Below are 15,883 nucleotides of genomic sequence, written 5' to 3'. Positions count from 1 at the left end.
GGGAGAAACCATACAGATTTCTCCTTCGTCATCCATCCTTGATCTGTCTGGATCCCTCCTAGTTCAGTCCACTTCTTTATTTCTTCTGCTGTGGCATGTGTCTGTATGTCAATTACGTCAAGTGCGGGATCCTTAATTGTCATACACTGTGTTGGTGTCTGAACTATTGGCTTTGTCATGTCTAATGTGCGATTCTGAGCAGTCTGTTTAGCTGTTCTGTCAGCTAAATCATTGCCTTGAGAAATGGTATCAGTAACCTTCGTGTGTGCTTTACATTTCATAATCGATATAGCAGTGGGTAGATGTATTGCGTCTAACAAAGCATGAATGAGGGGTCCGTGCTGAATGTGGGCACCATGGGAGGTTAAATAACCTCTCTCTCGCCACAGCACGCCGAAGTCGTGTACAACTCCGAATGCATAACGTGAGTCAGTGTATACATTAACTTTCTTATTTGTGGCTTGAATACAGGCTTGTGTTAGAGCAATAAGTTCTGCTGCTTGGGCTGACAAAGTATCTATACAATTTGTCTCAATAACTTCAGTGTCTGTTGTGACTGCATACGCGGTCACTAAATCTCCTGTATTTGTTCTCATGCACGATCCGTCTACATACAACGTCAGGTCTGGATCTAACAATGGAACGTCTGTCAAGTCTTGTCTAGGTTTCGTCTTTATTTCAATGATTTCAACACAATCATGAGCTAGTGGGTCTGTTCCAATTACAGGTAATAGTGTAGCAGGATTCAATGTATTACACCGTCGGATCTCTATGTGTGGTTGAAACAATGTCAGTTCATAACCGGTAAGTCTTGCTATGGTCAAGTGTTGTGTTTGTGTTCGGTTCACAAGAACCTCTACTGCATGTGGTACTTGTACTGTCAATGGGTGTCCTAATACTATGGCATTGCTTTGTCTGATTGCTAAAGCTGTCGCTGCCACTGATTTCAGGCATGCAGGCAAAGCCTGAGCTACGGGATCTAATGTACTGGAAAAATAAGCACATGGCTTGCGTGATCCTGCTTGATCCTGAGTGAGTACTGACAAGGCAGTACCTTCGCGTTCTGTAACAAAGAGTGTAAAATGTTTGCTATAACATGGTGTTGCTAAAACAGGTGCTTGACATAAAGCTTCCTTTAGGCTTTCAAAAGCTTGTGTATGTTCCTGAGTCCAAGGGAGAACAGTCGATGTGGCTGCCTCCTGTGTGGTTAACTGAATGAGTGGTTTTGCTAGAAATGCGTACTGAGGGATCCACTGCCTACAATATGAAGTGAGGCCTATGAAAGCCCGCACCTCCTTTTGTGTCTGGGGTATTGACATGTTAGCAATTAACTGGATGCGATCTGGTGTAAGCTGCCTTCCCTCCTTGGACAGCGAGTGACCAAGATAAATAACTCGCTGGACACAGAATTGCAGCTTAGAAGGAGACACCTTGTGCCCCTTGTCGGCTAGGAAATGTAAAACTGTCAGAGAAGCTTTTTCACATTCTGGCTCGCTTCTCGCTGTGATCAGCAGATCATCGACATATTGAAGCAGTGCAGTATTGACTGGCATGTGGATACTGTCAAGTTCTCGTTTCAGTGCTTGGCTGTAGATGCTGGGGCTTTCTGTGAATCCTTGGGGAGCGCGTGAGAATTTAAAGCTGCGCCCATTTAAACTGAATCCGAACAAGTATTGGCTTTCCGGATCTATTGGGACGCTGAAAAAGGCATTCTTGAGATCGATTACAGTAAAGAATGTTGCTTCGGAATCAATTGCTGTCAACAATGATGATATATCAGGGACCACAGGGAATTGTGGTACAATGCACTTGTTTAGTTCACGCAAATCAATAACCAATCGGTACACTGGTGGGGCAGTAGGATCAGTTCGTTTAAGAATCGGAATTATCGGTGAATTACATACATTGGAGTCTGTTTCTACAACTACTCCCTGGGCAATCAGCTCATCAATGATTTTCAGCAAAGCCACTACAGCATCATGCGGTAACTTGTATTGTCGCATTCGTGGTAGTACCACTCCTGCTTTCAGTGTGACTCGATAGGGTGTAATGTTCATGCAGCCAACATCCGTAGGGCCTTGTGCCCATAGATGTACTGGTAAAGTCTGTAGTCGGGGATCCATGTCTCTAGACACATAGTGACCTTTAAAATCACGTAAAAACAACCTTACTCCTTCCGGAGAACAACATATTATGGCTCCTAGTGCTTTCAGAGTTTTAATTCCTAACAGATTTTCTGGGCATGATTTAGTAAGCAATAAATCTGTAGTTCGTGTCAAAGGTCCTATCGTAAGTGGTAGAGGCTGTGATACTTCATTAACAATAGGTTTTCCTGAAAAACCAAGGGAAACATTTTGAGAGCCTGAGAGGGGTGCCCCTGGAACTTCACTACGTTTTATGGTTGTTCGACTTGCCCCTGTATCGAGTAAGAATTTTCTATCTTGACCTAATAATTCACTATGTACATAAGGTCCTTCTTGATCTACAGGAATCTCGATAAGCGGTAAGTCAACTTCCCTCTCTAGGCTGGTTCATGCGTAACGCTGATACTCAGGGTATTCATACTGTGCAGTCTGATACATTTGTCGTGTTGTGGTTTGTGTGGCAGTAGCAGGCAACGGTGGTGCAGCTGGCACAAACTGTATGGGTTGCTGTGAGGCTGGCATGGACTGTTGTTGAACTGGCATGGACTGTCCATGCTGCATAGCTCCTTGTTCATTCTGATCTTGTCTAACTAATCGTGGTCTCTCCTTTGCAATACCTGTAGCTATATTACGTTTCAGGACTGGACAATCGTGTACATAATGGCCCAGTTGTTTACAGTAATTGCAGGTTCCCTTTACAGGAACTGCAGAATCACCAGAATGTGTCACACCCTTTTTGTGACCATCTGCTGGTACTGTCTGAGAAACTAGCATTTTCATTTTTGTATCCTTCATGCGTCTATGCTCGTGTTCTTGTTCATCCCTAATTCTATTGTGATGATACTGTAACATTTGTAGCATTTGCGACGGAGTGTTACTTTGCCAGGTACTCTCGAATTTCAATATTCTATTCTTTACTGGAGGCAATGCATTTTCCACTAATTTTGTCACAAATAAATGTGGATATGAGTCACTACTTGCTTTTATACCACTATTTATACCAAAACATTTTTCAAATCGAGCATAATAATCGCTTGTGTCTTCATCTTGCTTTTGTTTGCAGGCTGTGATTGCACCCCAATCTTCCTTTTTTGTAGTTAATAAACGTGGCAGTACCTGTACTAGTAAACCTGGTAACAGTTTAACTTTATCCCCGAGCCCTGAACCTGCAGTTCGGCCCCTTTCTTCCTCTGCTAATGCTGTCCAGTCTATCTTTTGGTCACCCACTTCCCACTCTTTTTCTTTCAGTTTTTCATAAATGCCAGCAGGCAAAAGCACCTTTAATATCGTCATAATATCAGGAAAGGTGTACTCTCCCATCAGTAACATGTCTTTAATTTCTCGGTGGAAACCCGCTGGGTCTTTGTCATGACTAGGTACTACTTTTTTCATTTCTAATAATTCCATTTTTGATATGGGTGTGTAAACAAATACACGGTGAAACTCATTGTCTTCGCCTTTTATTGGGTGCACTTCTCGTAGGGGATTTTGTCTATCCATATAGTACGGCGCTCTTTCTCTGCGGGGCAGCGAGAGAGAATCCGGACTTACAAAAAGGACATACTGCTTACGTGACACTAATATCTCTTTAATTAGCTTGTTACTAGAACCTCTCCATCTGTTCGTGAGTAGTTCCGTTAATATATCAGGTAAAGGACCAGGGTCAGCATGTTGGCTCTTATATAATATGAGGAGTTGCTGAATCATATAGATTCCAGCTAAACGTTGTTCATCTGTACTGAGATTAAAAAAACGTGTGTGCTACGGTCTCATCACCGTATTTTTCAGGACTGTCAATCCAGTGAACGGCTGATCTGGCTAATTCTTGCTCATCCATGGAATCGAGGAGGTGGTAACCCCTTCGTTCTCGTAGTATTTTATCTGCGGCTTGAAACGAATGTTCAGGAGACTTCAGATTTATTATAGGCGTCGGATACGTTCTGCTATTATTTGGGCATACTGAGTGTATGGGATCAGAAAAACATCTAGCATTATCACAGGATCCTCCTCTGCCTACATAGGCTATGGTCTCTGACTGTCTTGCGGAATTCCCTGATTCGGACACTTCATCTTGCTCAAACTCGTCTGTTCCCAATCTTTCTTCATGAATACGCTCTATTTCTTTACGGATTTTTCGGCACATGGCTATTATACAATTTTGCTTATCGTGTCTCCCTTCTGATATATTCTGACTCCATCTTGTAAGAATAAGCATTGCATTCGGCTCTACCCCCGGGCGGTCTTGATTTCTGATCACACAGTTTATGAGGAAACGCAACAGTTCCCCCTGTATTTCTACTTTCTGGAATTCCATAGCTCTGTTAATACATCCTGGATCTCGTCCTGTTTGAACAAAATGATATATGTTATCTAGATGCGTAGTCATTCCTGGTAACCTTGCTAAATACTCTGCGGCTCGCCTGATACGTAATGATGCCAGGACCATTTCGTCCTCTTTACCAACCACCGGGTCATATCTACAATTTACAAGGAGTTCCTTAAGCGTACGTTCACTTACGAATTTAGGTGTACGTGAATGTGCTGACTCTTGAAAGACAAGTTTATTTATTCTAGGTGGTGTAAAGGTAATGCTAGCACCTCCCGTGGCCCCATCTGGGGCGTCGGGTGTGAATGGGTTCGTTGAACGTGACACAGCAACTATGGGTGTCGATACCTCTGTAGAGTCGACTGCGGAGACAGATGCGGAAACAGATGTGCTTGCCGAAGCTTGTGTCGGGACTTGCTGTTGCACGGGGACAGATACCTGATCCTGACGTTGAACCCCTACACCAGACGGTCTATGTGGTGCGGCGTTAGCATACTCGGGAGCTGCGTCGTCTAGATATGAGGAAAGAAAAACATCTTCTGCGGTTCTGGGATGCCCCTTTGGATGTACCTTAATTGGAAATAATGGGGGTGGCAAGTCTTTTGGCATCTCTGGAGCAGCCTTAGGTAGTCCTTCGGCTAGAAGGGGATACATACCATTCATAAGAGCATTTCTTTGTCTATTTACTTGTTCTGATTTCACTCGGATACCTTCCTTAATTAATAGATTTTCTTGAACTTTATTTGAACTTTCTTTACTCCTCTCTTCTTGTCTACGTGCTTTTTCTGTTCGTCTATGAGATTCTTTACGCCATAACTCAACAGCGTCTTTCTGTGATTGTCTGACCTTTCTTTTCCATAACTCTTCCTCCACTTTCATGATGCATTCTGCATCCCAGGTTCCCGCTACGGGCCACCTTTGACTTTCCGGCAATCCCTTGGTATAATCTACCCATAGATCAAGAAACAATATGGCATCTAAGCCATGCTTATGGTACATAAAATGCCCTGGAGTGTCCCTAGGAGGAATAGGAACTGCTTCTTCAAGCACCCCTTTTCTGGTAGTAATCTGTCTTAACTTCGAGAAGAGCGGCATATTGACAACTGATCTGATACTTACTCTTGAACTTACTTAATACGAAAAAACCCCAATAATGAACAGTGTACAATGAACAATCATTCATACCACAATATGCAAGACATTTCTGAAAACATTAAACATTAAACATTTAACAATGACCGACAATGATGACAGTCTGCCTAACTAATCACCACGCTGAATTCTTGACAATAACTGCACACTTCGGAATACTTGATATACTGCTAAACAGTACATATACACTGCTAAACAGTGCAGACCGGATTTGTGTACCCAAATCCGTCTTGACCGGCACAACCTATGTGCGCGTCAACACGCCTCCCCGGCGATGGTACTCACCGAGTAGCTCCTTGAAACGGAAGGCCTCAGAGAATGGACAGGACTCGATGACTGCGGACAGCGGACCCTCTGGACATCGGGATTTCGAAATATCTGGTGGGCCTCTGTATACCTCGGATCTTGCTCTCTCAGCTAGGCTCTGGTCGGGATACTTCGCACTTCTCACCGCCTCGTCTGGGTTGATCGCAGCCTCAGTCGCCCCCGCTTGACCGGAGGGAGCTTACAGGAAATCCTGCTGGTACGCGTTTATGGTCCGTCCAGCTGTGGCAGGAGACCGGGCCTGCAACGCACCGCCGGCGCGTGAGATGAGAAAGTGTCCCTATTCGGGCGCCATTATGTGGTAAATAAAATCTTCTTTACCGGACTGAATTTCATACGGAATCTTAAAATAAAGTAAAATAGCTCAAAATAACAAGAGGCAGAATCCGTGGTATAAGAGGTTTTCTAAATGGGCTTTATTCCACTCAAAATGGCCGACTCGAGTCGCGGCCTTCAGGTTCCGTCACCACGAGGGTTCAGGAAGTGAAGTACAATACTTTATTGACAGACATGCATTTTTATAATAAGTACATTACAATGAAACGAATGTAGAAGGCGTAACATTTGATAAGAAAAGTGACATAACAGGTACGTAATCGAAACTAGGCGTAATAAGGAATAAAAGAAACATGATTGGTTAGGATTATCAGACATAGGTGGATCTATAAGATAATACTTGGCATAGATGCGCGCGCAGCAGCATGACGTGTGAGTGACGTGCAACTAGGGGGTGAAGGGACTTGACATTTAGCTCTACATGTGGAGACGAGAAGTCTGGGGGGTCAAGTCAACCTAATCCCAAATCATATCTAACATCCTATGTTTAAAGAACTATGTTATCCACAAGGAAGGACTCTTCGGACAGAATCTAGTCTATACTGACTGTGTGCGTGCACAAACGCCTAAGTGTCTATATGAGATGCGAGAGGCAGAAAACTTTCCATGGCAGCAGGGCTATGAATCACTTGCAGGAGGACGGAAAGGCTGAGTCCTTTGCTTGTGAGCTAAAGGAAATGTTTACCTAAATCACTAGACAGGAATGCATCGGCTGAAGAGCAAGATAGATAATTCGAAGGTGAAATACAGCTTCTTGGCAGGCAGGCGAAAACTGGCCGAGGCAGGCACCGTTAGCTGCACAGAGAGTAGGACAAAGTTCATGGATACAGATGCGAGCTCAAGCTGAAGCTGTCAGAGACAGAGAGCAGGGAAAGGCTTTGAGGACAGAATCGGGCCTACTTGCCTGAACTGTAAAAATGGAGTAACTTAGCCATATAAAGTCGGTGGCCTTTCATACTTAGGAATCGAATATCCAGCCCATTGATGGCGGATCTGACAGAGAACATGTCGACGGTAGACACACATATATTTGCGTTCTTAGAAACTGGAACTGGAGGGAACATACATGTATTTGTAACATGCATATAGAACCGTTGGGGTCCAAGATAGGGGACATAACTGATCAGGAAAATCCACATTTCCACACCCTACTTGGTCCTTCCAAGGATACCATCATGAATCTCCTAGGGACATCTTCCCATTTGGGGATCAGATACCACCCCTTTGTTTGTGTCGGTATCTAATCAGTGGTATGAAAACTGCATTTGAGGTTACAAACCATTGATACATACAAGAGGTGTGGCGCCGCGGGCAGGGCGACTGACTCTGGATCGGGGGATCACGGTTCGATCGCCGGCAGCAGATTAGCCCAGCACCATGTGACTCTGGGCATTAGCTTGCTCAATCTTCCCGACGGCCCCCAGCGCCTAGAGACCCTTACGGGTGATTGTTCACGCTTTACAAATGTGGATTATTATTAATCACAGATAATACAGGCATGCCCCTTTTACGTTCCCTCTAATTTGTAAAATAGACAGGTCACAATTCACCTTTTCTGATTCGCAAAGACTCTTCCGATAGGTAGAAGGGCTTTTGTGAATAGTAAAAAGGTACTTTGTGTTCGCAAACCCTGTAATTTGGCTTTAGTAAATAGTAAAAATGTACTTTGTGGTTGCAAACCCTGTAATTTTGTGAATCACAGGCTTTGAGACTGCAAAATAGGCTTTGAGACTGCAAAATACCTTTGTACATCAGCCCCTTAATACCATGCCTTAGTTTTTTTTTTTAAAGAACTTGAACTTACATCTGGCATGTTGCATCAAATTTGTAGTACCTTTTGTGAACCACATAGAAATATTAAACTGGGCATACAGCACTTGCCATTTTATATATTTAAAATGTCTTAGCTGAACGCAAAACAGATGCTACAATTAGCTAACAATGTTTCCATGTTATGCCTCATAATGACGAAATGGTCAGTCGCCGCTGCTCATAATCATGTCTGCGAGTAGTTGCACGTCATAGAGTTCAAAAGTGGATACTTAAGGCACTCAGAAGGCTTTGTAGATCACGTAGTGGGTAGACACATGTTTTTTTATTAAATAGTGTTTTGCTCATTGAGGTTTACTGTAGGGACTCCCTCTGACACACCACAGAGCTTTGCTATTGTTAAGATACTGCTAGTTTACAAGGGAGACATAAATCACTTTAATGGTAAGGCAAAATAAGCATGCAGGGAAGGATAGGGCTTTGTGACAAAGGGTGTGGAGAATATTAGAAGAGCAATTGAACAGACCTGGCAAGAAAAACTGGGCCTTGTGAATTGTAGGTCAAATGAAGGAGAAAATGTTTATCGATTTATCATCCTGTGATATTACAAAGTGATGAATCTGTTAGTTGGGGTACTATAAGTTTTCATTTTAATGCAATCCTTCTACTATTTTATGGAAGCTAATAGACAGAATGGCGCCTATAGTGCTTGCACAAGGAAGTGGCAAGTACATTGTCCACGGCTAAGTTTACTGCTTACTGCATTAAAACAAAAAGTGAATAAAAAATGTTATATACAACTTAGCACATAGGCAGATAATGTGTTTCCCTGTCAAGCTCTAAACATTCAGGAAAGTGTATTCCTACCACTTGAGAAATTGCCATACAGTACATGTTGCGGAATTTCAATGATCCATTTGAAAATATCTTTGTGCGTGCATGGGTTCTGTAACCCATGCAGTATATTTCCAAGAGCATGACTTCTATAATGTGTGGTGTTTTTGTAGGGATAAATGAGCAGACCCAATTTTCTAAAGGTGTGATTTCAGTAAGACATCTGCTATTATTTTTTTAGGTATTTGCACATTTTTATGCATGAGTAGATAAAGATGTTTTTCTAGGTATTAGTACAGTAATATGCTTACGTTTTGTTAGGTAGGAGTACAATATATTTATTTTCTCTACTTATGAGTTCATAGGTATTCGTACAGTAACACTATTTTGCTATAGATAATGTTCCGCCAACACTTCTGCTATTACTCTTATAGTTTGTATTTTGTGCAATAAAACATTTATTCCCTTGGTATGAATATAATAACACTATATTTCTACAGATATGAGAACAATAACGTCTCCTTTTTGTGAGAGTGTATACTTATTTTGTGGTTGGTGAAAATACCCAACAGTCATTTAGAGAATAACATACATATTGTCAGAGAAAAAGAATGTGGAATGTTATGGTAATATTTAAAATAATTCCTGAAATAACTATGTCTTTGTACCCACTAGGTTCCTGTATGAACTTTCCCTTATTCCAAACTTCTCCGAACGTGTCTTCTGTATCCTTTTCCGGGCAACATTTTCTGAAAATATTCCCTCTATCAATCGCAAACTTGAATTGATCAAAAAAGTGTGTGAGGTAAGGCTTATGCACTTTAGCAGTTTTTACATACTTTTGTACCTATGTTAATGCTGTACAGGCGAAATATATCATCCTTTGTTGCATGTCCCGGTGTACGCCTTTTTGAAGAAGCCCTTCTGAAGGGAGTCAAAGCAGATATAATGAAGAATAATCACAAATATCCTATATGAATAATATTACACTTCAAATCTGCTAATATTTTACGTTTGGAAGACTGTGAGAAGTAGTAACTGGTTACTTTTGTGGTCCATTAACATACGCTTTTTTCAACAAGGATGCTTATGAGTTTTAAATATCAAACCATAATGGTCAGAGCGGGACTAGGAGCCAGAGGCAGCACTGGTAAAAATGGTCGAGACAGCTCTAGCCATCTAACCCTCCCTTCAGCTATTGCTCCCTTCCTCGTTCCCTTCCTTTCTTTTTTTCTCCCCCCTTCCTCTGTCTTTCTCTCACCACCTCTGTGCCTGCTATAATAAACTTCAGGGAACTGGAGAGTCTTTTTGAGGGCCCAGCGGCAGCCCTACGCTCTCAATATAAGGCCCCCATTAGTTCCAGTCCGCCTGTGAAACGCTCAATGTGTTAAATTTCCACCAAAGTGATAGTGGTAACCATGACAGGAGAGCAGAGTGACTGTTTCGTGATACGTTTGGTTACATCAACTTGCATTCCAAAAACACACTTTCTGTTTATGTATGGAATGATGCTTTCACACGCATTTGAAAGGTTGTGTTGAGCTGCAAACTTATTACTACATTCTTTTTTTTCAGATAACCTACATTAAGTGATGACCAAACAGCCTGTAGGAACTTCCAGGCTAGCATAAAGTGGATACTGTTTGTAACGGCTGTTGGTTTCGGATGTAATCATGTGGCCACGCCAGATGCCCCAAACCCCTCCCTTACTGTATGAGATAGAACTCGAGCCTTCTGTTTTCTGAGTAAGGACGTTTATTTGAACCCCTTTCCATTCTTTTAAACTCCCAATACCCCTTGGGAGATGCTTTTGCAGCCAATGGGTATGATTATACAGTCCCTAATGCAGTCTATACTGCAAGCAGGGAGTGCAAGGAATGTCTTGAACCCAAAACAAGCAAACAAAAGAAAACAGAGAAATAGCAGAGAGAAGCGTTTGTCGTCCTTGTACACCGCCGTCTCTGGTTTCTGCTTCGGTGTTGGGGCTTGTCTCATCAGGACGGAACATGAAAGAAACAAAAGATAGGGTCAGGCTGCTGTCTTAAAGGTATCCATTGCGGAATAGTGCTCCTTTCACCAGTGCCCTATCACCGTGCGGTGTGTAAGTGCAGGTGATATCGGTGGGTCAGGGTGAGCTGGCCCGTAAACCCACCCACCAGCCCTTAAAAGAAATTAATTGGATGCTAGGTAGTTGCCTGGACCCATGAGCCTCCCGGGCCGTGGGAAGGAGAGTCTCAGCCTCTGATTCTCTTGTTGAAGCACTGGACTCTGGCACGTTGCTCCCTGAGCAGTCTCCTGCGGCTGGGTCTTCCTCTGCTCCTGGTGTTCCCTCGGGTAGTCCCAGCGTCTTCACCTCCTCTGGCAATACGATGGTCTCTTCTTCCTCCTCTTGGGTTTTTCTGTCTTCTCCAGTCGGCCTCTCATTTAGTCTCTCTGTGTTTGGTGTCTCTCTCTCGTTCCTGGCCCCACCCACTTCATCATTGGTTGACGGCAGGGAATGTCCAGCTCAAACTGCGCTGCTAGAACGCAATGTTCAGTTCCTAGCCGGAGCGGAGCGGCCTCCATGTTGGATTTATCGGGACATGCCTCTGTGTCGGCACTAAATCGATCACAAAAGATAACTGATTTTATCATTTAAAGCTTTTCTTCTAGCAGAAATCATTAGTGTATGTTTTTATAGGCTTTCTAAGTTTGTGAATAAGTTGAGAACAAATTCGCAATTTGTAACTACGTGTAACTTGTAAGAGTACTGCAGCTCTAGAAGGAAACAAATACTGTCCTTGAAATGGGGTATATTTAAAATAAAATAGTTGCCTACATTTGCTACTTATTCTCATGCAACTGTAAGCACAAGATGGTAGACCCCTAAGCACTGGTGTAAATTGTACCAGAAATCTATTAATCTAGACTACACACATAAAAGCAACTCCTTAGCCAGTGAGGAAATCCCCAGGCACTTAAACATGCCATAATTACACCCATTCCTAGAAATAAAGTGCGGATTCTGGTATCATGGCCAGTATATAGACCTTTCTTGGGCCATAGCAGTGCTGCTGAGGTAATAGAGACTTTTGCTCTGACGAAATTTCCCACCAACTGGAGACCAATGGCCTCCTCAGTGAATTTCAATCTGGATTTAGGCAACAAATCAGTATTTAAACAAACCAACTAAACATAAAGGATAATCTTTGTCGGACCCTATTGTGTGTTGATACTACTTGATCTCTCTGCCACATTAAATACCATAGAAAAATAGGTAAACCAATCAGGGTTATTAAAGCACAACTACTCACCTGTGAGGGTCTCAGGGTGCTGGGGTGGAGGGGCAGTGGCTCCGTTGAGTGCTGGGGTCATCTGAAGAGCCAGATATTGAGATCCTTCCTGAACTGGGGCAATGTGGGAGATTGCCGTAGGTGGAGGATGAGAGTGTTCCAGGCTTTGGCTGCGAGGTAGGAGAGGGACTTTCCTCCTGTTCTGGTCTTGTTGATATGAGGGACAGTGGCCAGAGAGAGCTGGGCTGATATGAGGTGTCTTTTAAAGACTGTGCACCAGAGCGGACATTAACAGTACAACGCTGGTAAGGATCACTCCATTCCAACACAGATGAGACTATAAAGTTGATATGGACCCATTCCTATCAAAAACAGTCAGCATCTGTTGTGACGTACCACAACGCTCTGTCTTGTCTCCCATCCTATTTGATGTCTACATAGCGCCCCTGACATCCATCTTGGCTTCCTATATGATCAGATACCTGATTGTGTGTAGATGATGCTGCTCCTCCTAAAGATTGATGAAGAGCCTGGGAATCTAACTAAGCTTTTACATTGCCATTCCAAAATCCACTGTTGGATGCAGTAGAACTGACTGTGCTTCAGGGATAAAAAAAGAAACCTGAAAGCTTGCCCTTTAGTTCAGTAAGCCCATTCTCTATCTCCCTCTCATGGCCAAAGGCTTTGGTGTCACCCCAAACTCCGCTGATCCAAGCCGGGAATCTTGGAGTGATCTTCAACAGCGATCTCTCATTCTCTTCAAAGATTAATGCAGTTTGCAAGTCGCCATTTTTCCACCTATGGCACTTGAAAGGAATTCTGCCATATTTACACTTCTCCCACAAAATTGCCCTGATACAGGATTGCTGTAATTGCCTCTGCACAGGCCTTCTCAAAACATACCTCACCAATCTTCAATGAGAAAAGATCCAGGCTTCTCGCATGGCTCTAGGTCTGAGGCGCCGTTATCATATTACCCCTGCTCTCATATCTTTCCACAGGCTCCCGGTGAAAGAACTGTCCTTCTTTAAAACTTTTGGAACTGTTCACAAGGCTCTACATGACCAAACTCCGAAATACATCTCCAGCCTTTTTGTGTCATACCATCCGAACCTCAGGTCACCTAAATTAAGTTATTGATTCAAATACAAAAGATTTGGAGGCCGGTCACTTCATCACCAGGGCTCCTCCTCATGGAGCTCTTCACCTACTGACATGAAACTTGAAAATGACTGCATAAAATGCAGGAGATCCCTGAAGACACACATCTTCATTCCGGCATTTGGGTAGAGGGTTGACCATGAGTAGTGATTGGCTGATATACACAATTCCTACTGGCCAGATTCCTAAGAATGGACTTTTCCAAAGGGCCACACTCACTCATAACTAAGGGCCTTATTTAGAGTTTTGTGGATGGGTTATTCCATCACAATGTGGTGGATATTGCATACACCTTATTATAAGTGCCATAGGCTATAATGAATTTTAATGAGGTAGACAGGATAGCTCTTATGTTTTGCCATCGGTGTTAATCCTACAGTGGGACTATTAGACAGCTTTTTAGGTTGGGCCTTATTCAGTTCTATACATTGTCTTATTCCGCCTACCCACAAGCTCACTCCTTAGTGCTCTCAGATCACTTAATGGGGCAGTTAGTTAACCCTTTAGAACTACAGTTAACAAAGTAAATAATTTAACAGCCCATATTCTAAACACATTGAACATGTTAAACGTTTTTAAAAAGATAAAGCTGTACGGTTCATTAATCAAAAAAAGTCAGTCAGTAAGTTACTTAGGGACATTTTGGCAAGTAGTCAATTTTGTTAGTATTTTGCAGTATGAAGCTTTGTATTTCATGGAGTATTGTGTACTGCTGTTCAAAACAAAATACCACAACATATTTTCGCATATCTCCATTGTTAAGTAGTTAGTGCCTTGAGCATTCAAAATCCTTATTCTAGGATTCCTGTCTCTCAGCTGTCGAGTATAATCATTAAATAACCTCCACCATTGGTCGTATGGACCTTTGTTGGTCAAAAAGGAGAGATGATAAGAAGCAATCATTTTCATCCAACACCATAAACTGTCGAGTCCAATTGGCGCTTCGCAAGAATCAATAAATAGATTTGATGTGAGTTCAAAGAGTGTTAGTAACAAATTAATTCAAATTCATTTGATTAATTTGGTAAGTATTAAATGTAGTCACCATTATTACAGATTCAAATAATTCATTAATCGATATTTCAAGGAAGATAGAATACAAAATAGAAGAGAGAAATGCAGCAAGTGTGATCCATATGGGAAAACCCTTTATCTAAATTTATGAGGCTTTAGGCATCAAGGGGAATTTCTTCAAGAGGCAAGGTAATGTGTCAGTTTTAGAAACCCAAATGAAGGGTTCTGATGAGAGAATAAAAATGCATAGGATGAAGCCTTGACAATCAAGCGGTGGAAATTAGCAAAAGCTGGAAAGTATTCTCAGCTGAAAGTCAGCAGGCATCTCTAACGCCTGCTTCCTATGTTCTGCAGCAAGCTCTCCATACCTAATCTCTGAGTGCGAAAGGGAAGCTCCCTGAAAAAATGGAGCATCTCTGGAAGGGCTCTGATTGGTTCTCTCTTACTAATCTAAGGAACACAGACTAATATAATTCTAACAAACATCAATAGCAACAAATCTTACATTGTCTGCTCCATCAACCAATCAGTTTCCAGCAAACTCTGGGAGCAGGTAAACTCCTTCATTTCTCACGTCTTCACAATTCAATATGGAATCTTGTCCTAGGTTTGTTACTTTGATCAAATCTTGTGGTTCAGACAGTTCTTTCTACGAATCATGTTTCCTGCCATCCTGGTGAGAACCTCACTATCAGTTGAATAATGCATAACATATGCCTAATCTCTAGCTAACAGAAGGTTTCTAGAGAAGTACATCATCTGCAGAGGAAAGAGAAAAACGTCTTGTGCAAAAACAACAGTTTAGTTTGAAAACCAGGCCTCTTATTTCTAACGTGTATAATCGAAACATAAGATGGCATCAGTTGTTAGGCTACCTTAAGTCAACACATTATGTTTGTGTGCTTTTAACGTCTAAATATGACTACCTACTACAAATTGTTTCATTATTTATGTGTGGTTTATTCAGCATTGAAGTTTTGCACTTTTCAGTTAAATGCCTTTAGATTGCAAATAAGAAAACTTGCTATATCACTTACAGAAAGTATTCCATCATATTGTTCCACTGCACTCACAGATTTTCATACAGAATACTGAAGGATTCAGATAACAACACTGTGAGTTAGATCCTTTCCGGTTTGGGTAGAGGTGGCTGTGAATCTTTAGCATTGCCCAATACAATGGAACTGGCTACACTCTGAAATTTGCATACAATTCTTCATGTTTACCTTTTGGGATTTTCTGAAAAGATCATTATATGATCAGGCATACAATTGCACCCACTGTGGCTCACTGAAACTCTAATCAGAGCTTCTTACTAATTGTTTGAGGTTTTGCTGAATTGTATTGCTGCAGCGTGAGTTGCTATCTAGCACTGCAGCAACAAAGGGATCTAGACCTAACGTTCTCAGGAAACCCAGATGAAGTTTGAGTGTCATATTCTTAGAGTCTGAGGCAATAAGCACTACAAAAGTACTGAATCTAAATTAAACAATAACTATCCTGTGATAAAAAAATTTCCATTGAGCTGCACTACCAAACACCATTTGCTT

The 15,883-nt window shown here is 42.1% G+C and overlaps 1 protein-coding gene across 1 annotated transcript in view; it reads left to right on the top strand.

Moving 5' to 3' along the window:
• Positions 1 to 15,883, top strand: part of FMN2 (formin 2) — a 656,752-nt gene that overhangs the window by 436,432 nt on the left and 204,437 nt on the right. The window contains exon 10 of the mRNA XM_085612201.1: positions 9,562 to 9,691. Within this exon, the coding sequence (XP_085468327.1) occupies positions 9,562 to 9,691 (130 nt within the window). The remainder of the gene's footprint in view (positions 1 to 9,561; positions 9,692 to 15,883) is intronic.

This window comes from Triturus cristatus, chromosome 6 (assembly GCF_964204655.1).
Source record: "Triturus cristatus chromosome 6, aTriCri1.1, whole genome shotgun sequence".
In the NCBI taxonomy this organism is placed as follows: domain Eukaryota; kingdom Metazoa; phylum Chordata; class Amphibia; order Caudata; family Salamandridae; genus Triturus; species Triturus cristatus.
This window is presented reverse-complemented; position numbering and strand designations above follow the sequence as displayed.